Below are 26,000 nucleotides of genomic sequence, written 5' to 3'. Positions count from 1 at the left end.
GAATGTAAAACCAGCTAATTTAGTTTGCATATCTGCTTGCTCACAACTCTCAGAGTGCCATTCAAGAGGAGAAGTTAGATGATGCAACATCAACAGATCTCTGACAGCAGAACACTTCTAACTTTCCCAACACAAAATGACAAACAGTGATACTAGACAGAAAGGAAATGAGACAAATAAGGCGTTTTTTTTAAACAAATGATTTAAATTGTTCAACTGATGACAAAAGAAGTAAAGGTAAGGTACAGATATTAAAGCTTTACAGACAAGCGTGCCAGCAACATTAACAAGCTACAGATGGCCATTGCATTTTGTTGCATAAAAGCACGATATCAACCAATTCAGTCCAGTCTCTCATGATGTCTAACAGTCCTGTTGTTTAATTATCATACATGCAAGCGTTAAACTGTCAGTATTGTAGAGGGGACAGGTCCATGGTTGACAGGATATGTTGCTTGCTATTTTTCTGTCAGATTAAAAGACGCGTGCCTGGTCGGGGTGGGGGCAGAGCTCTAAAAAGCAGGTAGCAGTGTGATTGGCCAAACGCTGCTGGGCAGAGCTTTGGCGAGGCTGAAGCTACAAAGCCCGTTAGCCGGTCTTTCTCCTGGGTAGAAAAATAAGCAGGAGTTCCTGGGGTGGCAGCAGGTTTTGGGCTTTACAGGGAAAGTGAGGCGTTGACATGGCAACGAGACAAACTGTCTCTTTTCATCGTCGCGTCCACCCTTCTTCCCGGCTCACATGGACTCAAACTCATCAATGCGCTGCTTGGTGTTGCCCTGGCGGATCTGGCGCAGGGTTTTGTACTTGTCTCTGCCTGCCCTGACGTTCTCGGCATGAAGCATGTCGTTCTGCGTCTTCTTAGTCTCATCCCGAGCCTCAGCCAACTCTGAACTCAGAGCCTGGATGGAGAACACAGACAGAGAGAGGAATGATGAGAGATAGCAAAATAATGTGTCAGACTTGCACCATTGGGCCAAGATGCTATCATGGTGTATAAAAAACATTTGAGGAAGTCATCTTGTGCTGTGGAAAACACTGACTGACATTATTCACAATGTCAATCAGTGTTTGGTTTCACAAAAAACAAACAACTAATCAATTAATCATGAAAATAATCAACAGATTCATCAACAATGAAATAATCTTTAGTTACAGCCCCGCATGGTTAATTTAACCAATCAGTACATTTTGTAACAGTTTAATATTATGTTAAATTGTGTTATAGCTCCTCTGTAAGGCCATCAAAAGTGATATTTAAACACTGTGACACAGCACCAAGTAGAAACATTCCTAGGAGGTGGCTGCAGTATTGTCTGATACATGTTACTGTACTCATTTGGATTTCTAGCAAATCTTAAGATACTTATTTTTCTCAAAATTGGACCAGTGACATCTGATGGACAGATGGGGGATGGTGTGTGATATGTGAGGAGCATAGGCTGACAAACGAGTTCCTTCCTGATGCTGTGTAATATGCCTGAAATCAATATTAAAAATAATCATTTTTGGTATTCATATGTTTGTCATGATCTGCCAAACGTATGCAAGATTACGTATAAAATACTCAAACTGACTGTTAATGCAATGGACTGTTTCACTGTTGGTGTTACAAATACAAACTTTTTAGTCACTGTGACAGTATCACTTCATGTCTGAATACAGTTATTCCAACAATTGTTAATGAATTATATATTGAATATATTATATATTGAATTATACATTATACAGTGATTCAACAGCACCATCTCTTTCATCACGGTCTTGTTATATTTTGTCTTATAGGTCTTACCAACTAAATATAATCAAACAATTGGATAACGTAAGTGTTACATGTTCTCCATGCAACAATATATCATATTTGCATTTTGGAAGTTGTATTTCCAAGTCCGTACTCTCAACTTCCAATCTACAGTAAATGCGTCCTAGTGTATTTGCTTAGGAAAACATGGACTCCTGCAGCAAATGCATGTTTGTATGGAAATTCTATGAACTTCACAAGCAACTTCAGCAGTTGATTTAACAGGTTAGAGCACTTAAAGAGAGTCGTGAGGAGTAGGTTCCCTCCTCATGCTCGTAAAGACTTCTGTCAAGCATAAAATCAACTGAGTGGAAGTGAAACTGGCATCTACAAAGCTGTTGTGACAGCACGTCTCACAAAGTTAAGTAAAAAGTGATGAAAAGGTAAAAGGCAATTGTTAACTAAGTGTGGCGCCATACTGATGTGATGTCATCTGTGTTTATGTCGGTGAAGTTGGGCTTGGTGGATCTTGCCCAAGTTTCTGACAAAGAGTTGCAACTTACATGTCGGAGGTCGTGTTATTACAAGTTCCACATGCAGCTTTCCCAGTATCTTTATGAGAAAATAATTTCACTACACTATGTGTGCCTCAGTAACTGATATGATTTTCCTCCAGCACTCAGTAGTAACATTCAGGTTGTATAGTTGGTCAGACTATGGAAGTGAAGCCATGTCACACAGTATAAGACTGTGGCTGAGTTAAAAAAAAAACCCAAACACATCTTATGTTTTCTATGATTGCATGTTTTGAGAAATGTTAAAAGTTGCGTCACTGGAGCCCGACAGCATGTGGTGCAGCACTTCTTCCTTTTACTTACTGAAAATGATGAAGTTGTTGTTTCCACTTTTGCAAAACACTGAAAATGGTTTGTGATGCGCCTCGTTCTTTTCTAATCTACATATTGCAACTTCGTGATCCTCCTAAAGTGAGGTCATGTCTGCTAGCTAGGGCTTTTGTTGTTCTGTGGCCACTTTAGGAGGCAAACACGTGATTCTGTCTGAAACATTAATTTCATTCTAATAGATTTCTGTGGAAACAGATTTTTATGAACAGGTATGATGTGTAAAAGTTAACTGTATTTTCTCCATGCAACATACATTGTTTTATACTCCTTTTGTTTTTCTGTCTGAGCATGCCCAGAAATCAGGCTCCTCAAACACGTCATCCTTACTTAAACAGAATCAAGACTTAAATGGCTTGTCACGTGTGGGCTCTTGTAGAAACGTGTTTTCTTTAAAAATACATAACGTTATAGTTGAAGAGTTATTTTCTACCTGTAGTTGCTTCTTGACACGTTCGTTCTTCTGCGCCTCGGTGATGCGTTCCTCTTCACTGCGGTGGCTGGTGACGCCCTCGCTGAGCAGCTCGGCGCTTGCCTCGGCGTTCGTTTCGTCGTGCTCGTCGTGTTCTGGGGCCGGCGGAGACGTCATGGCCGTCTTCAGCTCCTCCCTGGTCTTCTCCAGGTCGTCTTGTGCTGCCAGAGCCTGGAAACAAGACATGTGTATTTATAGAGAGAAACAGACACAGAGAGCTTACAGATATTAATATAGAGATATGGAAAGATGCAGATACATATCTCAAGCAGTGAGTTTCACTGAACACTTTCCCTCATTTTGGTCTGAACTGTGTCACAGCTTTTATCATACAAGAATATAATTGCATGTATCCTATTTTTTTTTTTATTTTCTTGAACCACCTCCATGCTTTGTTTCATTGTCAGGTAACAAAAAGATCTACATTTTAAGTCTCTTTCCTGCTTCCTCCCTTATTTTGCCATTGAAGCTTTAATGACCATCATGAGCAGGAGGAAGTCTCGTCTCGACTCAGTCCACTGATACATTCTCACATCAGCGAGAGCAAACTCTGCTGTCTGCTTCATGATAATATTCAGTGCAAACAAGCATTGAACAACAGACGTACTTCCTATTTGCTTACATGCTTTATTAAAAGCATCTCAGCTGGATATTCAAGGGATTTTCCTTGTCGCACAACACCTCAGTTATCATCTCTGATGCACAGAATGACTAGAAAAACAGGAAGCACTTTCAAAGAGACTAATTCAAATTGACAATTGACTGTGTCATGTATGAACACCTCAATCCTGGGAGAGAAAAGGCCAAGAATTATTTTTTTTTCTTTTACATAATTTCAAAGATTCTTCACACTAAAGGGAAAGTATTAGTTTCGACAGATTTTTTTGTCTCCCAGCCATCCAAACATTGTTTGGAGCTCCCAGAGGACATTACAGTAAACAGGGTCCTCTGGTGGTGAGGGCAGCTCAGCTTATAGGAAGGCAGCAGAGAAAAATTGAAGGAAAAGCTAATGACTATGCTGCAGATCACCAGCTGTCTATGTTTCTGAAAAGGTAAAACTACAACACGTGCACATGATATTATTATCAGTCCAGTGTTGTGTTCATCTGCATTCTTCCCTTTTTCACTAGCTTATGGGACCAGTTTCCTCTGCACTGCACTGCACTTCCTTGTCACTGTTAACTGGGGGTGAGAGTTTTTTTTTTTTTTTTTTTTCTGTCTTTATAATAAAAGTACATTTTCCAGATCTAGCTTTTTAATTACAGGGGTAACATTACTTTGTGTTGCCATTCTGTTGCTTCATCTTCTTTTTTCCTCTTGGCCTCCTCAAGCAGAGCGATTTTGGCGGTGAATTCTGCTAACTCAGCAGCCTGTCAACAAAGACAACACGTGTTGGTAAAAAGTTACAAAACTGAGGTCAGTGTGGTGTCAAACCAACAGTCCCAAAACACAAAGGTATCTGCACTTTACAGTAATATGAAACAGATCTAGTAACTTATTAGATGAACTTGATAAACTGTGCTTTATTTAATTGTTTATGATTTGAACAGACCTCTACATTTACCATATGAATAAACCCAGAACAACATCAATATAATACTGCTGGTTATTACTTTAATAAACTGTATGTATATTAACAAAACGTCATTTTTTTACTACATATAACTACTATATAACAGTGTTAAATGTGACTTAAAAATGCACATATTGTCACAAATAAATGAGCAGTACGAGAAGACTAAGCATATAGATGGGATTAAAAGGTCAGATGTTTATACACGATTAGAGTCTGACTCTTGGGATATAATTTACTCGCCTGTTGATAATTACAGGATCAACACAGTCACCTGTTTAACAAAACTAGCTTTCCTGCAGGCTGATACCTCTTATTTCTCAATAAAATAATTGATTGTATTACTGTAAGTTTTCTCTGAGGAGTTACTACACATTGTATATCCTGCTATCCTGCAGATGTAGTATGTGCTTAGACAAATGAGTGGAACATAATAAATCCAGATTCTTCCACACAGAGCACGAGGACTCACTGATCTCAACACAGATCTCTGACACTGGCATGGTAAACTGTAGAATTATCATTAACTGGTGGTGTGGTTTGTATCTTTTGATTTAAAAAGATTTAGTTGGATAATAAAGCTGCTTGAATTGACAATTCCTCATTCAATAATTAACAAAATATAAATAATTCCATTCTGTTATATTTGAGGCTGAATAGAAACAAACTTAATGTTTTGATGGCAGGGTGAATGTTGGTTGTTGCAACCTGACCTAAACTACACCAGTAAATGTGGAGTTAGGGACAGTGGCTGTGACTGATGTGAGTGCAGGTACTGTACCAGCTGTTCCTGGTTCTTCATCTGGTCGGCAGCCTGCTGAGCCAGCGATGCTTTGGCCTCCTCGGCCGCCTGCCTCTCCTTCTCCAGCCGTTCTGCCTCCTCCTTTGCCCTCTTCCTCTCCTGCTCCAACTCCAGTGCCTTACGAGTCTGCTCCTCCAGCTCTGCAAGCATACACATGTAAACATGTGAGTTACAGACCATCTGAAACTGGTGTGACTACATGATCAGTGAGGGAACACAACCAAACACAACATGAAAGAGATTGTGAGAATGCTGCCTCTTCTCCTCGGCATCCTGAAGCTGAAGTTAGTTTAAAAATGAATGATTTCCCTGAGCCTCACTATCAACTGTGCATACACACTGCTCTGTGTGAGTTCACACACAGATGAGTACACACATCGAATCAGATTTATCAGTTTCATCAAGTGTTTCCAAAGTACAACCAGAAACCTTCTTGACCATGAATATGAACAACCCCCTTGTGGTAGACAGGTGTAATCACAGGTAGGCCCATGTTTTCCGTTCAACTTCTGTGTTTGTCAAAAGGATTAAGGAAAAACAGACCTAATTTTCATAAAACTTGGTGGAATTGTGTAGCATAAATTTGGGAACGGATCCAAATTACAGGTCAGAGACACAAATAATTTCTCGTGTTTTTTTTTAACATTGCAGGGCATTCGGCCTCGGTGGAATAAACACCACACATCTTTAAATCAGGTAGATAAGTACAGATATTAAATCATCTCTCAGAAACCTGGTAAACCAGCTGTAGTGTGTGAGCGTCACACTGAGCTGTTTAGAGAAGGTCAACAGACGACCTTTCAACTTCGGGAAATGTTGAAAAATGCAAATTAGGGAATGTAAGTGTGCAGGTTTATTCTGTTTGGGGTTTCCAAATTGTTTTTAATGCCTGAATAGCTTTTATTTTACTTCAATTTCAGTTTGGTTACTTGTGACATTTTAGATTTTTTTTTTGCTGCACATGAAATATTTGTTTTATATATGTATATGTATATATCTCTCTATATATATCTATATATATATATACATATATATACACACACACACACACATATACACATATAGACATATATATACATATATATATACACACATATATATATATTTTTACAGTTCCAGTTTCCACTACCAAAGCTTTTATTGACAAAATATGAGCGTGTCTACTGAATCCATCCTATCATTCAACAAAAGAAGCCAAAGATGTTAGATGATTCTAAACACAAGGAATTCTCCCGAAACACGAGTCAAAAATTATTAGATAATAAATCAACAAAACTATGAATCAAACTAGACATTTGATGACGACTTTCAGCGTCTTCTTGTCAAACAACTCTTTGAATAAATGAGGACAGAAAGTCCAAACTTTCTCTACTGAAACTCAACTACACAAAGGTGGACACACAGAAACACACACTGTGCTGTGCTTGATGTCGGTGGAGTTGTACCTTTCTGAGCTCTCTGTGTCTGCTCTTCAATCTGCCTCAGCCTCTCGATCAGCTCGTCCTTCTCTCGCTCTATCCGCTCCTTCTCCTTCTCTGCATGCTCGCGCTTCTTCTTCTCGTTCTCCAGCTGCGCTCTGCAGAAAATAACACAGAAACAGCCAGCAATTATTTTATGTAAACATGTTACAATTCTAGGTGTGCATGTATTTGGTTATGGTGACATCATTTCAGATATTTTTTATATTAGTAGCGTCATCCTCCCAAAATATCTGGACATACATGGCTTGGATGAGTAATATGAAGGTGTTTATGATTATGATGATATATATAATAATAATATATGATATTACTATATGATCATTATTATTATTATTATGTAGTATGCAGTATTTTACATTACATCTCTAATTTACATTTGACTGTTTTCACATCGTGATAAAGTACAAGCTAAGACACACTAAATGAGACTTTAGTCGTATATTTCACTCCATTGGTGTGTTTTTGTACTTTTTCATTTTATATATAACAAAAAAAGGGTTTTGGACAATAGAGAGTGGCACTTCCTACCATCAAGTGAAACAACAAGCCACCTTACCCATCCTACTATTGTTACATTACTATATAGTTTCCCCTCTTGTTACCGACAGTTAAACAAACCATGCTGTGTTTGTTTTCCAATGAAACAGCAGCTGATGCACTACCAGATTCAAGCCTGCATGTGGAAGAGGAGCTTGATGTTTTCAACGCAGCGACGCCCCCTGCTGCTCACAAAGCTTTATCAATGAACCTCCACGCTACAGATCAGTTTGTATTTGTTTATTTCAAGCACCATGCAGCACACACTCATTCACTCATTTTGATTATGCCTGTTGTGCTTGGTACAGCGGTTTGACAGGAACAAACTGCAGGTGATACAAAGTAAAGATAGACGTTTTTTATTAAATGCATTCCCTCGAACTTAACACAACAGAAGCTGCATCACAATATGATCAATGGGTATGCTCCTAAACCATTGTGTTCTCAGATAACAATGGTCCATACTCAGTGTGACTATAACTCCAGGGTGAGTGCAGGTCCCAGTGAATAATGCAGCCAGGAGTTCCCTTTTTTTACACTGGTGCAATGTCTTGGAACAGCCTTCAGATACACATCAACAGGTTGTTAATTATCAGAGGGGCTTATAGAAATCAGGCAAGGACTTTTTTACTGAACAAGGAAAGCTGCAATGATATGGTTTTATATATATCAATCACTAAATCAAAGTTTACTCGGTCGGATGCTCCTGGTGGGCATGGCCTATAACAGTAGTTGCCGTCATCCATGTCTTGTGAGTTATTCAGGCAGCAGAAAACACTTCTAAACACTGATTCAATTAGCCACTAAATTAAACTCCAGTCATTCAGGTGTGTACTGAGTTCCGCCCATCCATTAACTATGACGGTTTATCCTCTGGATGGTCAGGCTGGAACCAATCCTAGCTGACGTCGGGCGAGAGGCGGGGTACACCTTTGACAGGTTACCAGTCAATCACAGGACTGTGTGCTGATTTGACAATATTTCACATGTAAGTCTAGATTACTAGCTTTCTAACTGATTTCTAACAGCTTGCTGAGCGTAATTAACTGAATGACAGAACAGGATGACTGTAAACTGCCAGTTTACTGCTCACACACCTGATCATACAAAGTAATGAGTCGTCTGTGAATGCTGGATCACTGTGATTTTAACACCAGTTAGTTTACTGACTGATGAAGGACATTGTTGAACTGAATTCAGTTTCATTTTAGAAAATTATTTAAACAAATTGACTGGCACTGGAGGCACTTTCTTAATTTTTTCACTGTTCTAAAAATATAATATAACCTGAAGGAGTCAATTTCCGGTAAAATCAGTAGTAAAGAAGCTGACTTTTGCAGTCTGTACATGTGCTGTTGTACCATTTAATATTGGACAGAATATGCACATTGTAATACTGCAAAAACAGGAAAAAACATCATTTCCAGCAGGAATACATGAACGATGCTTTTATATCAACCTATAGATATATTAGAGCAGGGAGTACTGTACCTCTCCATCTGTTTGTGGTGCTTCTCCTCTCTGGCCTGAGCCTTCATCTGCTGCACCTCGATGGTGTCGGGCTTCCTCCTCCTCATGTACAGCTCATGGTTCCCCATACACAACGCCAGGATGCGCTTGTTGATCCGCAACCGAGGGGCGTAGAACACAAAGTCCTGGAGGAGACACAGAGGACAGACATGGCAGCATAAAAAACATATTTTTAAAAAATATCATAAATCACACATCGTACCAACACTTACTGGAGCTTTCTTGTCGATGGGCTTGATGACAAACTTCTTGTCGTTGAAGGAAATATTTCTGATCTCACTCCAGGGGAAGCCGATCTTTGGTGACAACCTGAGGCAGCAGAGGGGAGATTTTTAATTGGTGATTCAAAATAAGATGAATGATTTAGTTGCTTTTCTTTACTTTTCACTTGTTTTTTTGGATTGTTCAACAGCTGTGCTGTGTAACACCAAAAGAGGGCGCTGTGGTCAAACAAATGCGATCCAAGGTCATCGAGGGAGCTCAGTAAGCCTGCAGTTCATATTCTTATACTAGATGTAGTATAGCTACTGACAAGTGCAACACTTGATGCATGTGACATATGAAATGTTCTAATTTGTTGCTTATGATGGTAATTTCAAAACATGACATTTCTGATAAAGACACGCAGCCACTTCATATAATTTCATTAGAGAAAAAATAAAGTCAATTGCAATCTAATCATCACTTAACTGCACTGGTGAACCGACTGCAGCAGTGACTCTTCCTAAAATAAACTATGTGAGTGGGCGTTATTGCTGTCACTGACAGTAACTTCTCTTGTGGTTTCACTTTCTTCCTCTTTATCATCAGTTTTCAGTTTCAATGAGCTGATCACATCAACTAGAGCAAGACATCTGCTTGGCCTCAAGTGCATATGGTCAGAAACAAGAATATACTTTTGGGCTTTCTTTCTCTATTAAAGACAATAATAACAATAATAATACATTGGACTTATATAGTGCCTTTCTGAATACTTAAAGAAGCTTAACAAAGAACAACAAAACAAAGGAATACAATACAAAGATGAAAACCAGATCAAATATGTTGGAAAAGAGTCCTGCAAAGCTTTGAGTCGAAACTGTGTTACTAATTAATATTTAATATTGATGAGGTTTGAAACTGTAATGAATGAATCTAAGTAAGAATCCTCTTCTAAGAATGACACCATTGAGCGTGTATATAAGTGTGTGGGTTGGTTACTTGTCTTCGTGCTCGTAGATGTTGAGTCCCAGGGCGTCGACGCCCAGCCACAGCTCTGTGCCCTTCTTGTTTTTGATTTCAAAGTAGTTGACTCCGTACATCTCCAGGTCCTGAGCAATCTTCAGGTACTCCATCATCGCATCCTCTCTGCACACACACACACGCACACACAAAATCCCAAATGAACATCAAAACAATATTAAACACACAAGACACAAAGATGTAGCTGTCTATGTCTTCATAAATCATAATCCTCAAACTCTTACTTTACATAGAGTTTCACACACACACACACACACACACACACACACACACCCACACAAACATGTACCTGAGCATGCTTCTGTGTTCCTCATGCCAGGTCTGTATTCTGTCCTCCCATTGCTCCTTGGTCAGCTTGTGTTGCTCCAGGACTCTACAGGACAACAAGGAGAGTTATAGATTTAACTCATAATACCATGAAAACAATGTTTTCCAGTGTAGCTCAGGAGCAGAGTTGTCCATTATTGACATGTTTGCTGTTGGTTCTCCAGCTGTACATAGTATAGTATACTATGATCTGGGTGAATACTCGATTCTGATTAACTCCTGATGTATGGACATCTATGGAGCTACTGAAGTATTTCCAGTGAAACCGTCTTTCACTGTTCTAAGTCATGTGCTTCATCCTGTGTTTTATCTGAATATCTCATTTACAACACTGAGTGTCAGTTCATCATCCTCTGAACAGCAAAGGATGGTGACTGTAACACACAAGCTGTCAAAAGAACTATCTTACACTGTCCCTCTGAACAAACACAATCATCTCACGTCCCAGTCGCTCTCCAACTCACCACTTCAGGCTGTGGCCGGCCGTACACATGGTGAATCGTTTGTTTGAGAAAATCTTGATATTGATTTTGGGACAGTGACGTGGCTGGCTATGTAGTCTTGTTGTTAAACATATTGTGAAATGATATTTACTTGTTTGCCAACAGTACACAATGTTATTGGCTTTGAATCCTGCAAGCATAACATTAGCTTTATGACTAATAGCTGAGCCAAAGGCTTCTATGCGCTGAGCAGAAAATATCTCCTGTTGCTGAGTCTTATCTAAGATTTGTCTTATTAACTGGGGTAATGAACAATGTTTCCATTGCATGAGAACCTTACGGGATTGTTATGATTGTTTGATCCATTAGTCAAAGGTTTTGTCAGGGAAAGTAGGTAATGACTTGTGAAAAAAACCTTAGATTTTGAGTGAAGAATGCATAAAAATGTACATTAATTTTTTTTGGCAATAACCCTGGTATAAATGTCCGTAAGGTGTCCAGGGTGTCCCTAATCAGGAGTTAATGGACTACAATGTGGCTTCCACATCAGTATAAAGTTAGTATAATATAGTGGTATACTATAGTACAGTACAGTGCAGTACAGTGTGTATGTATATGTACTGTACCTTTGTGGCAGTAGCCGGTCAGAGGCCAGGTAGCCAGGCTTGTGAATGTCTTTGTTGTAATCTCCGTACTTGGCCTGGACAGCGTAGGAGGCCACCAGCACAGCTGTCTCTGGGGGACAGTAGTTCTCATCATTCAGAATGGCCTCTTTCACCTGCAAGGAGGACACACACACAGACACGGTCAGTAGTAGTCTGTAGTTTGAACTCTGGGGGGTTTCCCTGCCGAGATGATTGGTGGAAATTAACCTCAGAGATAAATATATAAAGCAGCAGCCTGCATGTGTGGAATATTTAATATATTGGACATTAGACATTAGTCAAAATCTGCTGGCTGTTTGACTAGCAGGTATACATTTTCACTTTTCTTTTATTTAACAAAGAAAAGAAAAGGGAAAATGCATGTCAACAAATAGATTATTAAATAGTTTTCTAGCTGTCTTCGTTTAGAAAAAGAAGACAAGTTCCCAAATATTGAATGCTAAACACAAGCAGAACTTTGTCTGATACATTACAATCTACAATTGGCAACATCTTGATATAAATTAGGAAGTAAAACTGCACATCAAATTTAATGCCAGCTTTATTACTCGGCAGTTGCCAAATTTTCATCTCAGAGGCCAAAATCATGCTCACAAAGTTGTAAATCATAGCCCACCATATGTTTTCACCATATGTCAACCTCATAGCAGTGTCATTTTAGTCAACCTCACCACCAGAATATCTTGGCAGGCTCAGTGATCTCTCGGTCGTACAGTACCTGCAGGAAGAAGAGTTTCTGTGTGATCTCCTGGATGAGCTCCTCAGAAACATCCTCTGGGAAGAACTTTGCTCTGAACTTAAACTGCAGAGGATTCTCCTTCTTCACATCCTGCTGGGTCACCTGGAGCGAACACACACACACACACACACACACACACACACACACACACACGCCACATTTTATCTCTTACCCTTCACATGACCTTACAGTATATAAACATAAATAAGTGATCAAAATCTGTGTCTTCATTTAAAACAAGATTACAGAGACATGAACAGATAAACATGTTTTGCTGCTGCTGGTTTCAGACACACAGGATTAAAGCTTGTACCAAACTGAATATTAAAGTGAGATTATACACACACAGCGCTCTAGCATGACACAGTCCAAACCACAGGAGGATGAGTGTTTATCATTTACAGGCCTTCAAAACTTTCATATTTTCAAGTTATGGGAATTTATTTATCCGCACGTCATGAACACATCAATGGAAATGAGCTAGTGAGCAGAAAGTCTTTGACTGGTTGTGTTAAGGGTCTCTTACCTTTTTATTGAGTTTGAGCCATGTGACGTAGCCTTTACTGTCTGTGTACTGCAGGCCAAAGAACCACACCTCCCTCAGACCCACCGTCTTCACCACCTGAAACCACACAAATGATTTTTTAACAGACTTTCGTCTAAGCTCATATAGAAAGCTTTGATCGAACATTTCTTAGGAGTTTTATGATTAATCAAAACAAAACTCACTATGGGCAACCTTTATGAATCATAGACTTCATTTTTCACATTGATTTAACACCCTGTGAAGACATAATCATGAGCAATCCATTGAGGGAAACCACAATGGTCGCACTCAATACCTCTGTGGCATGAGGAGATAAAAGCTGTGCATCATCTCACTGGTGTAATTTATTGACAGTAATTATGTCGAGGTATTACAGTTTCTGCTGTGGAATACTGATAATTAAACTCTGCATATGTCAGAACTTTAAGGACCATTGTCTTTGGCTTTCCACACAGTCAAAGGCTGAGTGTCACACCAAATACAAGGAAGAGAACATCTAGTACACTGTCCAAAGGGATGTGAACACCAGAACAAAGTATAATGACAGCCAAACATTACACCCATAGTGCAGAGCAGCGTCTTTCCTCCGGCTGTGAGACTCCTGGATTCTTCCTCCGCACCTCATCTGATATAATCTGTTTTTTATTTTGATGACTTATTATTTAGTCATCCATTTTTATGATTCTGTTTTATAAGTGGCATTAAAGTGACTACAACTATCATTATGATGTCAATCCTGGTTGAATAATCATAATGAAATTGATCTTGATTACTGTAATCAGCTGCTATAACAGCATCCACTCCTCTGGAGAGACCTTTCACCAGATCTCTGAGCCTGGCTGCAGGGATTTCCTCACATACAGCCACAAGAGCGTAGGTGAGGTCCTCCACTGATGATGGGTGATGAGGTCTGGCTAACAGTCAGTGTCCCAGCTCATCTCAAAGATGTAAGCCAGAACTATATGCTATAAACAGGCTTGGCACCAAATGTACATACAATTATGAGGACACAACATAAACTGTATAAATATGGACCAATGCAAAATGTGTAAACCTGCAGTCTTTCTAATGGCCAGCAGGAGTTGATTCTAGTGGTTTCAAACAGATATCTGATTGTATATTAGGCTAGCTTATGAGAAAATGACCCTTCTTCTCACTTTGATTTATTCCCTCAGGAAACAGTTTCATAATGAGTTAATGGTCTCGATCACCAGTTTCAAGCTTTGTCCAATCACAGCATGAATTTAAGGCTGGGCGATTTTTGATTAATAATCATCAGTAATGTGGATATAATGACAAAAAGGGACAACACAAGTTTTAAAAGAACTAGAACAGTCTGGTAAGTTCAGAGAACAACGTCACTTTACTGTAATGAGTCTTTAAAACCAGGAGAAGACAACACTGTTGTCATAGCATGATATGGTCACTTCTGGCTTCAAAAAACCAAGATGGTGATGGCCAAACTTGAGGCCTCTAAACAGTGGCCCACAAACCTATGAGTGTCATCACAGTCTGTTGGGATACAGTTGTCCACCTACTTTTAGAGTGTATTTCAATTTAGACTTACTGTCTATGATTAATTGATGTTGTCATAAAAATTGAAGCCACATACAGAATAACAACATCAGGACAGCTCATCTGATGTAAGAACTGCAAGGTAACAGTTGTATGGTGCTCATCCAGCCTCACTGTTCCTTCTTCCGTTCCCTCTCTTCTTTCCCCTTCACTTCTAACTCTGTCCTCCCTCCCTACTCTCTCAAACGTTCCCACATACTTTGTCATTCACAAACTGTCGTCCCATTTACAGAGAGAGAGAGAGAGAGAGAGAGAGAGAGAGTCCCTGAGGGGATGCGGGTGCTTACTCAGACTCTAATGTGATTTACACAGTCAATACGATGGCACTCACTAACATATAATTAACTCTCTCTCACACTCAGACACAGAAAGACATGCTCACATAAACACATTAAAAACCCATGTGTATCAAATCATCACAGGCATAAAGAAAGGCAAGTCATCCAAAACACGTTGGTGCAATGGTAACGCACACACACGCACGCACGCGCGCGCGCACACACACACACACACACACACACACACACACACACACACACAGGGCCTCCAGTGGGGCTGGGAATGCGGTATGCAGAGACAGCTATGCGGATGCTGAGAGCTCAGCATGCAGATTTGGGATTGCGGGAAGAGAGAAGAGGAAAGACGGGCAACATGAGAGGGACAGAAGAATTAAGCTGTTTGGGACTGAAATGTGGTGTTCATACAGACAACTTAAAAAAGTGTGTGTGGTTTTGATCCATCAAAGTGTTCACGCCTCTGAAGGCTTACACTCTGGTGTTTGGGCTAGTTTGATTAAAAAGCTTTCCTATCTCGCTAAGCGTGTTCATCTGTATGTGTGTGTGTGTGAGAGAGAGAGAGAGAGAAAGAGAGAGAGAGAGAGAGCTTAGGGGTGATATATTTAGCCGGACAGCCTCTTTATCAATGGACGCCCTCTCTTCATTCATGTGAATCTGCACCATTTAAAAATGGAACAGCTTTCAGGACCAACTGAAGGCTTCTTGCATGACTCATTACCACACAGCTCACCCTTCACTCCTGGACTGTATTTGACCTCGACACGCTGGAGCTGAATGACCACAGGGAGAAAACAGTGCATGTGCATGCTGGAGAAATATTATTAGCAGAGACTGTTAATTTGTCTTGTCTTTGTCAGCTTGTGGTCTACAAGCTCCCAAAAACGTCATGTGTTCCTTTAGGATGTCAAATGATTTCAGCAGAAGCTTCATGTATGCTTTGCTCATGCTGATGATCATTCTGTGTCGTTTACATAGAGAGGGTATCTATTTTATCTCCATCTATTTTTAGTTGATGATGGACAAATGAAACTTCACACCGTCATCCACCACTGAGTTCTATCATTACGTCATTACTTCTACACCTGTCAGCTCTCCTCTCCTATCCTCAAGTCAAGCCTGTGTAACTAATCCTTCTCACCACCTATTAATCTGTTGATTAGTTTTTAAATTTAGGTTTTAAATTGATTAATTCATCGTTTTGTCTATAAAATGTCTGAAAATTGCGAGAAACTAGTTCCCTGAGCCCAAGGTCTTCAAATTGCATGTTTACTCCGACCAAAGTTAAAAAACACAGAAGCAACGCAAATCTTTAAAAGACCTCATGGTTCCTCAAAGAATCTCTTTATTTAGTGAATGGTTCTTCTTCTTTGTTCTCATTTAAGTTGTCTGATGGTGGGTGACGGCATAAAATTATAATTTAAACCAATAACTTTCTTCATATAAATATAAAATAACCAATTATATGGCAATTCAAAAGAAAATACAAAACCCTTCCAACACAGATACTGCTAACTATTCAGTGGAAATTGTTCTAACTCATGTTCTTTGATCTGACTTGTTTTCTATGTTTCTGATTTACAGTGGTTATGATTTTAAAGAAACACACAAACACAGCCGAGGCAGTGAGGGGAGCAGGTGTTGCTGCTGGTTAAATTGAGCTTGTTTTGGTAATGCTATTAACTTGTCATAATTAAATCAAGGTCTGCACTACTTTGCTAACGTTAGTTAACAAATGGTAAGGAGCTGCAATCAGCACTTAAGCTTCATAATTACCTTAACAGTAGTTAGCAATAGCGTTAGGTAAGGTGTGGTAAAGTTAGCAGGCTCACTAACACAAATATGAAAAAACACAAGGCTACCTTTACAGTAAGAGATTTAAAGATGGTATTATTGATATCACTTGTATTTGCTGTGATAAACTATGTAGTACAGTCCCACCTGTTTTCATCAAGTTTATTCAGCTAACCCTCAACATCAGCATAATGGCAAACTGGGCTCACATTAGTTGGTAAATGTAAGCACACTGATATGTCTACTAAAGTAAATACAGCCACTCTCTCCCCTCACCAACACCTGATGATTTAGTCTGATGACAGGTGTGTTTTCAGGCGACTGAATCTTGTCCTGTGAAGGATTAAAGCTCTTCTGTGACTTGATCTCGTACTATAAAGCAGAACAAAATCAAAAGAGCAAGAGCGAGTAAAAAAACAGAAAACAAAGATTCTCTCTTTCATTCTGTCTTCCTCCTCTGTGTCGTCACAACCCCAACAAACCTTCCAGCCTTACATGAAACAATGCTGAAAGCTGCCCTTTCACTTCCCAGACACACATTCACACACAGACCCACACCATCCACCCAGCACTCACATCCACGCTCTCCTGAAAGCTGCCAGTTCAAGACAATGAGCACTTTGTGTGTCATCCTCGTACAGAACCAGTACCGACCCAAACCCGGCCCAGCACCCACTGGCACGCACACGCACTCACTTTCGGTATTGCTTTTCATTAAGAATGGATACAACAAACAATGTGATTCTTCCCACAGGCCACAGAGGTCACTCTGAAAGACCAAATGTGAAGTTGAATTCTGACTCTCTCCTCCCGTCCGGTGACAGATGTATATTTTGGACTCTTCTCGCTGCTGTAGGGCGTATTGTCCTCACAACTGAACTGAATAAAAATCATGTTGACAGCATGTGTGTCTCTTACCTGGTCAAAGAGCTGTTTGCCTGTTGTGTTGGGCTGGATGGCAAACTCCAGCTCAGCGTCCATGGTGGTGACGCGCACATTGATCTGCAGAGAAGAAGAAAATAATACATCAATTAGGTTTATCATAGAATAACCATTATATATAATACATATTTTATACATAAAATGTCAAATAACCTCATATTTCCAGCATTTGAACAGTGAATATCTGAAAAATTTATATTTAAAATGTTTAACTTTAAAAGCAGAATTCAATGGCAGCATGATGTGCCACTGGGAGACATATGCACACACACACACACACACACACAGAGAGAGAGAGAGAGAGAGAGAGAGAGAGAGAGAGAGAGAGAGAGAGAGAGAGAGAGAAGACATACAGTATATAGTATGATGATGTTATGAACCCAGTGAACTTACACTATACAAGCTGACTGGAGAAAACCTGAATCCTGAAATTATAGGGCTTTGTACTGAGAATGAATCTGAGTCATGATCACTGGCTTTGAATGGAGGGGGTGGAGAAATATGAAATAGCCATTCAAAAGAAATGAATGTTGAAGTGAAAGCAGGAGATAAAGTGTGAAATGAAATAGTAGACATGTTAAACAAAAGATGAAACAAATATGAAGATGTTAACATTGTTTCAAAGTAAAAGAAGGAAAAATGTAAAGTAGAAATTACAACAACAACAACCCTCAAAACGTATGAAATATTGTGAAACAAACTCAGAAAGTGTGAAAGTGTGAGAAGTCCAAAACAAAATCTGAAGGAAAGGTTTATAAAATAAACAAAACATGGGGGAGAAGTAAAGCCTGACCAACTGTGGCCCTCTGCCTGTGGGACAGCCGGTGCCAGCTGTGTGTGTGTCCTCCGATCAGACTTCTATAAATATGCCTCACACATAGTGCACGCACGCACGCACACACACACACACACACACACACACACACACACACACACACACACACACACACAAACAAACACACTCTGTGTTACTGCCAGTGTCCATGTAAGGCCCCGGCTGTTTACACTGCTCCTCCTGCCAGGAAGCAGCAGAGAGGAAGTCACTTTCACTTCACTCTAATGAGGGAAAATTAGCAGGAACTCTACTGAGCATTTCCACCAGCCTACTAAAAATAAGTTCCCACGCAGTCATGTTCAATATAAAAGAACTGTGTCTGTGAAATGACAGACAAGAAAGATGGCTGCGCAGAGAAAACACAAAGACAATGACCTCTGCTCTAAGAAGCAGTTCTTCTGGCTCTTCAGGCTCCACAGGCCATCTGCACTTCAACACTTCAGGAGTGGAAGTTTGCACCAGATCAACCATTTGGTGAATGTGTCGTTTCTGAGGCAAGCCAATAAATGGTGTCCAAATGGACGGGGATGAGAGACAAAATATTATCACAAGTCATGTCACGAGTGATTGGATGAAAGGATGAATCAACCAGTGCTATAGATGAATATTTCAGCTTACTCAAATCAACGCAAACATCTGCTGCTATTACACAAACTTCAACTTCTTCTAAATTTAGAATACTTATTTCTAAATACTGTGTGCTTTCTTATATATATTCTTATATTTCTTATTTCCAAACTTATCTGCAGTTTTTCCTCTTTTCTTAATCTTCTTTCAAACACTTTTATCAATAAGATATTGGGCTTCATTGTTAGACTCTTTTATTTCATTTGGTTAAAATCATATCTTTTCTATAGGTTTTTTTTAAGCTTCGTTACGGTTTTACTGTTTAGACACAGTGGTGGTTGATTTGCGTTTTGTAGTTATGCTGAACCGGCAAACTTGTTTTTTCTGTGGTCATTTTCACTTGTAACCGTAACGTTTCAAGACATATAGTCATGGTTATCGACTCTTTCTAATGTTTCTGCTGTGCTCATTTCAAGAACTCTGTTGCTTAGCTAGTGTCTCTGATATCTATTTGTGGCCCACAGGTAAAGTAGGTCTCCAACTTAATGTTAGTGAAGGTGCTGTGATTATATGACAGCATCAAACATTGTGACTGTGTTACATAATCTACATGCATATATTTTGAATAGTGTGAATACTGTAATGAACGAGTTCTTCTTCGGTCTGTTTTTACTCTCTGCACTCCATTTCTGTTTTTCGATGATGATTGTATCCTGTGCAAAAACAAAAAGCTAAACTCAAAAATAGGCACATGATTTGAATTATTCATGATGATAAAATAGGTAAATGTTTCATTGCCACTGGGAAGGCAGCAGTGAGGTGCCGTGGAAAAATAACCATCCAGTCGCAAGAATAACGGCAGTACAGAAAGGGATTGTGGGAGTTGCGTGCAGTCAGGTGTGACTTCACATTCATATATGAGCATCTGGAAACTTTATTCAGGACTGCTGCTACATAGACCTGCATGTTGATTGTGAAACTTCAATTTTGACAACATTAACAGAGAAACAAGTTTGAACAGAATAATGACGTGTGCGTGAGTGTATCCATGTGTGTGTTTTTTGTGTATAATGTTGCAGCAAGAAGTGTCTGACCCTAATCCCTCCCTGTTCAGAGCACTGAACTACACACACAAGTATGCAATCACAAATTTATCTGAGTGTGTGTGTGTGTGTGTGTGTGTGTGTGTGTATTATCCTATCCCACTGCAGGTGTAATACATTAGGCTGGTGTTCTGTGCTGCAGTAAGCAAACCAACACTGTCCTTGAGTAACCCTGACGGAGAGCGAGAGACCCAAAGAAAAACAGAGCGAGAGAGAACCAGATCAGATGAGAAAAGGGCAACAATGGTACAGTTACAGCGTGTAACCTGCCTTAGGCACAAAACTGCTGCATCAGTAGGGTGTATGTGTGTGTGTGTGTTTTTTCAGGTCACTTGAGCCATCTATAAGTCTGCTATATTCTGACTGCTGGTTTCTTATGATTGATGTGCTCCGTTCACCTCAGGCGTTATCTGTCTATCTGTCTTTGTCTTCCTCCCTCTCTCTCTCTTTGTCTCACAAACACACACACACACACACTCACGCAAAGCATGTTCTGCAGACAAAAGCGAAGGCACTCGACCCCCAACCATGCCTTCTGTAGACACACACACACACACACACGCAAATACACACACACACACACACACACACACACCAATGTCTTGCAGACAAAGGACATGGCAAATATATTTGTTTGATAATCACTTATCCATCTGATTATCTCTAAAGCTGCAAATAGTGTTGATTAATCTGTCGAGTTATTTGGTCTATAAAATGTCAATTAGTGTTTCCCACAGACCAAGAGGTCTCCTCAAATGTCTTGTTTTGTGTTATATTCACGTTTAAGAGGCTGGAATCAGATAATTTAGACTTTTCTTCCTTAAAATTAACTCGAACCAATTAATTGATTATCGAAATAGTTGGCAAACGATGTAATGGTTGACTATCAATGAACTGATTCAAAGCTGCAGCTCTGATTAACTTTCTGTCAATCAAGTAAGTGATGAATCGAGAGGGATTCTGACCAAACTTCCTTTATTAAATAAATCCATGACATGACTGTAGTGAAGTCATGATTGAAGATATTCATGCTGTTCATGTGTCCATTTAAACCTGTTTGCTTTAACGTGTGCCTGTCCTCGTACTTCTACTTATGAAGAAGAAGACAGACTTGGTTGTAAGTGTGTGTTCCACATTCAGTCAGCTCCAGATAAAGAAAGAAGAGTGAGTTTATGTCACCTCACCTCATCTCTTCTTATTTCATTGTTTCATTATTTTCTATTTGTTTCACCTGGTATGTTGTTATCTGGTTCACAACATTGCTTCCTATTGACGGTTGCTGAAAAATAAGTGGCCTCTCTAACACCTGACCTTTAAATGATGCAGCCGCTGACTATAATAAAAGCTTTTTAATATTTCCTAGCTCATTTGACACATGCTCTTATATTTGGAGTGGCAGGACTGCCTCTGGTTTTTGAAGGAGCAGTTAGTGTTTGTACAGTAGGTGTTGGGAAAGTATGGGAACACAACCATATGGTAGTGGTGGTGTGTGTGACGTGTGTGAGTGTGTGCTGCAGCAAGGCAGACATCTGTGTGTATGTATGGGAGCGAAGCCATATGGTGACCTCACACGCATGTACAACATGCACACACAATATGGCTGTTTCTGTGAATATATCATAACAGGTCATGTGTCTCTGAGCTGCTGATAAGGTCTCCATAGCAACAGCTTTGTGGCTGATTTTAATGTGATTTTCCACAAAGCCTTGTGGGCTTCTTAGAGAGGGATTTAACACTTGACAGGATGACCTGGAGAGGATTGACCCCTCTGAGGTGAGATACAAGCGGACAGACAGACAGACAACAGCAATGAGAAACAATGAGACTGTGGTTCAATTTGGCAGGGCTGCCAGTAACATTTGTTTGAATTATCTTTTCATTTGAGAGTTGCAGTTGTTTTTTTTATATTGATAAATCTTTTTTGTCCAGAAAAAATCAGAAAATAGAGAGAAAATGGCCAACCTGACTTACTAAAGCCAATGTAATGCTTTCAAATTGCCTCTTTTTTTTCCGACCAAGAGTCCAAAACTCAAACATATTCAGCAATATGCAAGCTTAGCATTAAAGCATCATTGCAGGCAGTGAAACAGACGATAAAGAACATAATCTCTGTAGATTATATGCTCATTTCCTAAATCTACATCAGACATACTGTTTATGGTCCTTACTAAAACAAGGAGTTACTTTCTTTTAAAGCGTGGTCTCAGCAGAAGAACACAATTGAGGGAGAAAGGAAACACTAATTCTGGAAACACTGCAGTTCTGTGCAGAGGTAATAACCTAAAGTTTCTTTGTGCAATGCAGTAAGAAAAGCTCCTCCTAATATAATCTGCTGGTGTCTGAGGGGGGAATTTCAGTGAGTGTGAATGTGTGTGACTGCACACAGATACAGAGTGGGAGCAACATGTCTTCTAGCTGATAGCAACAAAACGTTAGCAGATAAAGCAGGCGGTCGGAGCCTGACTGCTGACCACAGTCCTTCATTACACTGCTGACTAACTGATACTGCTCAAGCTCTTTTCTGCCATGTGTCAGAGACATAGAAATATCATGTTGTGTAACATATACAGGCAAGAAAAAAGATACCATTATGGTACCTGCAGTCCTGTACTACAAGTAATCTATTAGTTATGATCACTACTGCCTCTGTGTATGCTACAGTACTTGTACAACTGCTCAGACTACTGCAAACACTGCCAAGACACAGAATAAAACAGAGACTAGCAGCAGAAACATATCAGCCACTTCTCCACAGTGGTGCTATATGAAGCATGGCAGATATGGGGCAAAGTGTTTTTATATTTAATAAGGAAAAATGTCCCACACTGAAAAATAAGTCTTCCCAGTTTAAGCTGAGTTCAAGCTGCTACTGCACGCAGTGGACTCTACAATATTTATCATGGAAATCTACTTATATGGATAAAATAATCAAGTTCAGTTGGGAATTATTAATTATTAATTATTATTATTATTTACAGGAATGCAGTGAGTTTTCTGCTTCGGGTAGGTTTCACAGTTACGCAAATCTTCTGAATCAGCAGCAGAGGAACAACCTCACACTTACTGAGGGAGGTTACGTGTTTCAAACAGTGAGGAAGCTCTGGTAAATATTTAGATGACACAGTAGAAATCTCACACTTCAAAGCGTAAGACAAAGTACATATCAACAACCACTACTATCACACAGCATATCACATTAATGATATCAGGACCTACTAGGTCTTCTACTTGGGCTATAATAGACCGTTTCACGACGTTTAGCAGATGTAAGAAAGGATATCTTCTGTCATGACATAACAAATACATGATCAGTCAGTTGCAATGATGGTCCTGGAGCAACACTGATAAAGACAGTCCAGGAACAACACCACCACAGGGATATCAGCAATATCAGATCATGCCCTCTCACTTACATAGCTTTGAGGAAATTGAGCCTTTTTGCCATTTTACATCTGCTTGACATCATTGTTTTCCCTTTCTTCTCTGAGAATTTTAACATTTGTTTTTAAAATGTTATATGACCTCCTGAGTGACAGCAGAAATGTAAAAGTTTTAATGAGCCACACAGTTATAAGCTACTGTGAAGCTTCCATAATCAATAGAGAGAAATATTTATCCGTGCTGAATTGTTTTAATTAAGATACATGGTGTATAAGGATTTGAGTTGTTGTATTTACAGTGTAAACTCTAGCTGTGTAACTTGTTCTTTTGTGCAGAGCTGCAAGCCAACTTTTTGAACTTTTTGAGGCTCTATGGAAAACTGAGCATGCACGTCTGTCTCAGTGTAGCTGGCTGTGTTTACCAGCATCCTCCATGCCTCCATGTTATTCATAACAACCAGTGACAGCTAAATAGTAGGCTAGTGTGTACAGGCAGAGGCTGCCCACGCAACACAGCCCACCTGTTGACTGTGTTTGTGTGTGTGAGAAAGACTCAGACAGCCATAATTAAAAGCTGTTGGTAGCTAAGCCGGTTAACAGAAGCTTTAAAGGCAACCAGGGCCACACTGCCTGTTTCACCTTTTCTCTTATCTGTTTTCCATCATCCACTCTGACACTCATCTGCTTAACATCTTCCTCTCTGACACTCTTCCTTTCTTCACCTCCACTCCTTTCTGTGTCCTCTACCACTCGTTCTCTCTTCACCTCTCCTCTTTTCAGTCCAGACTTTTCCTCTTCAAAACGCTTTCCCACTCCACGCTTCTATTCTAATTAGTTTAGTCCTGGCACATTTTGATTTAAGCATTTATTAGTCTTGCTTTTGGCTTGTTCATACAGGCTGTTATGAAGAGAGGTATCAAGGACGTGTGAGAAAATCCATCAGCACAGTGTCAGACCACACAAGTCCACCCAGTCCTGGAGCTGAGAGCAACACATCTTTTTCAAAGCAAACAAATTACACTTGTATCTGTGGGCTGGTTTGGACTGGAGCAGGAGGAGTAAGCGTGGCAGACACAGACTTGCCTTCAGCTATGGACAAAAATAATAACATCTCTATGCAAGAATGACGAGTGATAAGCAGCACAGTACTAATAATTAGGGCTTTCAATATAACACGTTAATTTCAATCAATTAATTACAGATTAATCGTGCTCTATGGCGGCCCTTGACCTTACATGACTGAACAGGGCACAAAGTAGTGTGAAGATGGCCCAAATATATCTGGTGACCCATTTAAGCATTTTATACTTAAAAGTAAAGCCGCAGTAAAGGCGCTGTCAACGAACAATTAACTTGAGGAAAATCTCCCCTCGCTCTTCCCCTCCTGTCAATCATGCTCTGCAGACAGAGAGAGAGATGCTCTCTGCTCTAACATCCCTCCTGTGAACGCTCTGATTGCGACGCCCTCTCCTTTTTTACTGGAGGGCAACTTACGCCTTTGTTTTATACGAACTTGTAAGTGTACCTGCGATATCGTCTGGTGCACGTTGGTTTTGATCGGCTACATAATACATAAAAGTCCCATGTGACTCAAATAGTCAACTAATTAAAATAGTTGATCACTAATTCTTAATCGATCAACAGAATGATTGATTGCTTCAACACTAATTTGCATTGACTAATTGCTGTAGCTACGTGTGGTTAATGATTGGATTCATAATGGTATGCAAACTGCATGGCCAAAAGTGTGTGGACACCTAAACATGGAACCTGGCTGCAGGTATTTGCTCCCATTCAGCCACAGGAGCATTAATGAGATCAGCCACTGATAACTGGTGTTGAGATCTAGCTCTCAGTCGGCGTTCCAGTTTATCCTAATGGTGTTGGATGGGGTTAGATCAGGGCTCTGCGCAGGCCAGTCAAGTTCTCAGTCATGTTGTGGCTTGAAATGGAACCGAGGGGACAAGACCAAACCATTAAAAACCAAATGTACAGGGTAGTCCAAATACATTTGGCCATGGAGTGTATTTCTGTAAATCATCTCGAGTGCAGTTAATGTTTATGTTTTATCCTGATGCTTTAGCAATAAAGCTTTTTTAATACATTCCAATAGGCAGTGAGTGACTTTAGTGGGGGTTAGGGAGAGGAGGTGGGAAAGGCGATGAACTTCACACCCTCCCTCTAATTAGATTTAGTGACTTGGATAATTCCCATTATATAAATGAAAATGGCCCTCTGAAATATTTAAAGCCTCCAGTGCAGGCTTGCTGCCCCCCCTTCACCAGCCCTCAGCCCCCAGGGACACCATCGCCAGGAGGGGCAACATGTGCAAAACGCAGCAATAAATCAATAATGTACGATGTCCCACCACATCTCACACCCTGGATTAACAGGCCTGATGCATGCTTATTCAGACACACACACGCATGCAAACTGTAAGTGCCATATTGACAAAATAAATATGTATTAACACGTGTACACACCTTTTATTCATGAGGTTCGAACACAGACAC

The 26,000-nt window shown here is 39.9% G+C and overlaps 1 protein-coding gene across 2 annotated transcripts in view; it reads right to left on the bottom strand.

The window, feature by feature from the left end:
* The window catches only part of LOC141002685 (radixin), a 44,022-nt gene continuing 18,022 nt past the window's right edge, over positions 1-26,000 (bottom strand). Inside the window, exons 3-15 of one of the 2 annotated variants that reach the window (XM_073474064.1) lie at positions 17,579-17,662; positions 12,978-13,073; positions 12,431-12,553; positions 11,674-11,825; positions 10,567-10,650; positions 10,236-10,382; positions 9,248-9,344; positions 8,997-9,160; positions 6,933-7,063; positions 5,467-5,627; positions 4,390-4,482; positions 3,074-3,283; positions 1-899 (exon numbers count right to left, since the gene is read on the bottom strand). In XM_073474064.1, coding sequence (XP_073330165.1) covers positions 735-899; positions 3,074-3,283; positions 4,390-4,482; positions 5,467-5,627; positions 6,933-7,063; positions 8,997-9,160; positions 9,248-9,344; positions 10,236-10,382; positions 10,567-10,650; positions 11,674-11,825; positions 12,431-12,553; positions 12,978-13,073; positions 17,579-17,662 — 1,707 coding nt within the window. In that variant the 3' untranslated portion in view covers positions 1-734. The remainder of the gene's footprint in view (positions 900-3,073; positions 3,284-4,389; positions 4,483-5,466; positions 5,628-6,932; positions 7,064-8,996; positions 9,161-9,247; positions 9,345-10,235; positions 10,383-10,566; positions 10,651-11,673; positions 11,826-12,430; positions 12,554-12,977; positions 13,074-17,578; positions 17,663-26,000) is intronic. The other variant, XM_073474063.1, reaches the window with a different exon arrangement.

The sequence above is a fragment of the Pagrus major genome, chromosome 9 (assembly GCF_040436345.1).
Source record: "Pagrus major chromosome 9, Pma_NU_1.0".
Taxonomy (NCBI): Eukaryota; Metazoa; Chordata; class Actinopteri; order Spariformes; family Sparidae; genus Pagrus; species Pagrus major.
The sequence above is the reverse complement of the archived record's forward strand: the minus strand, read 5'-3'. Positions and strand labels throughout refer to the sequence as shown.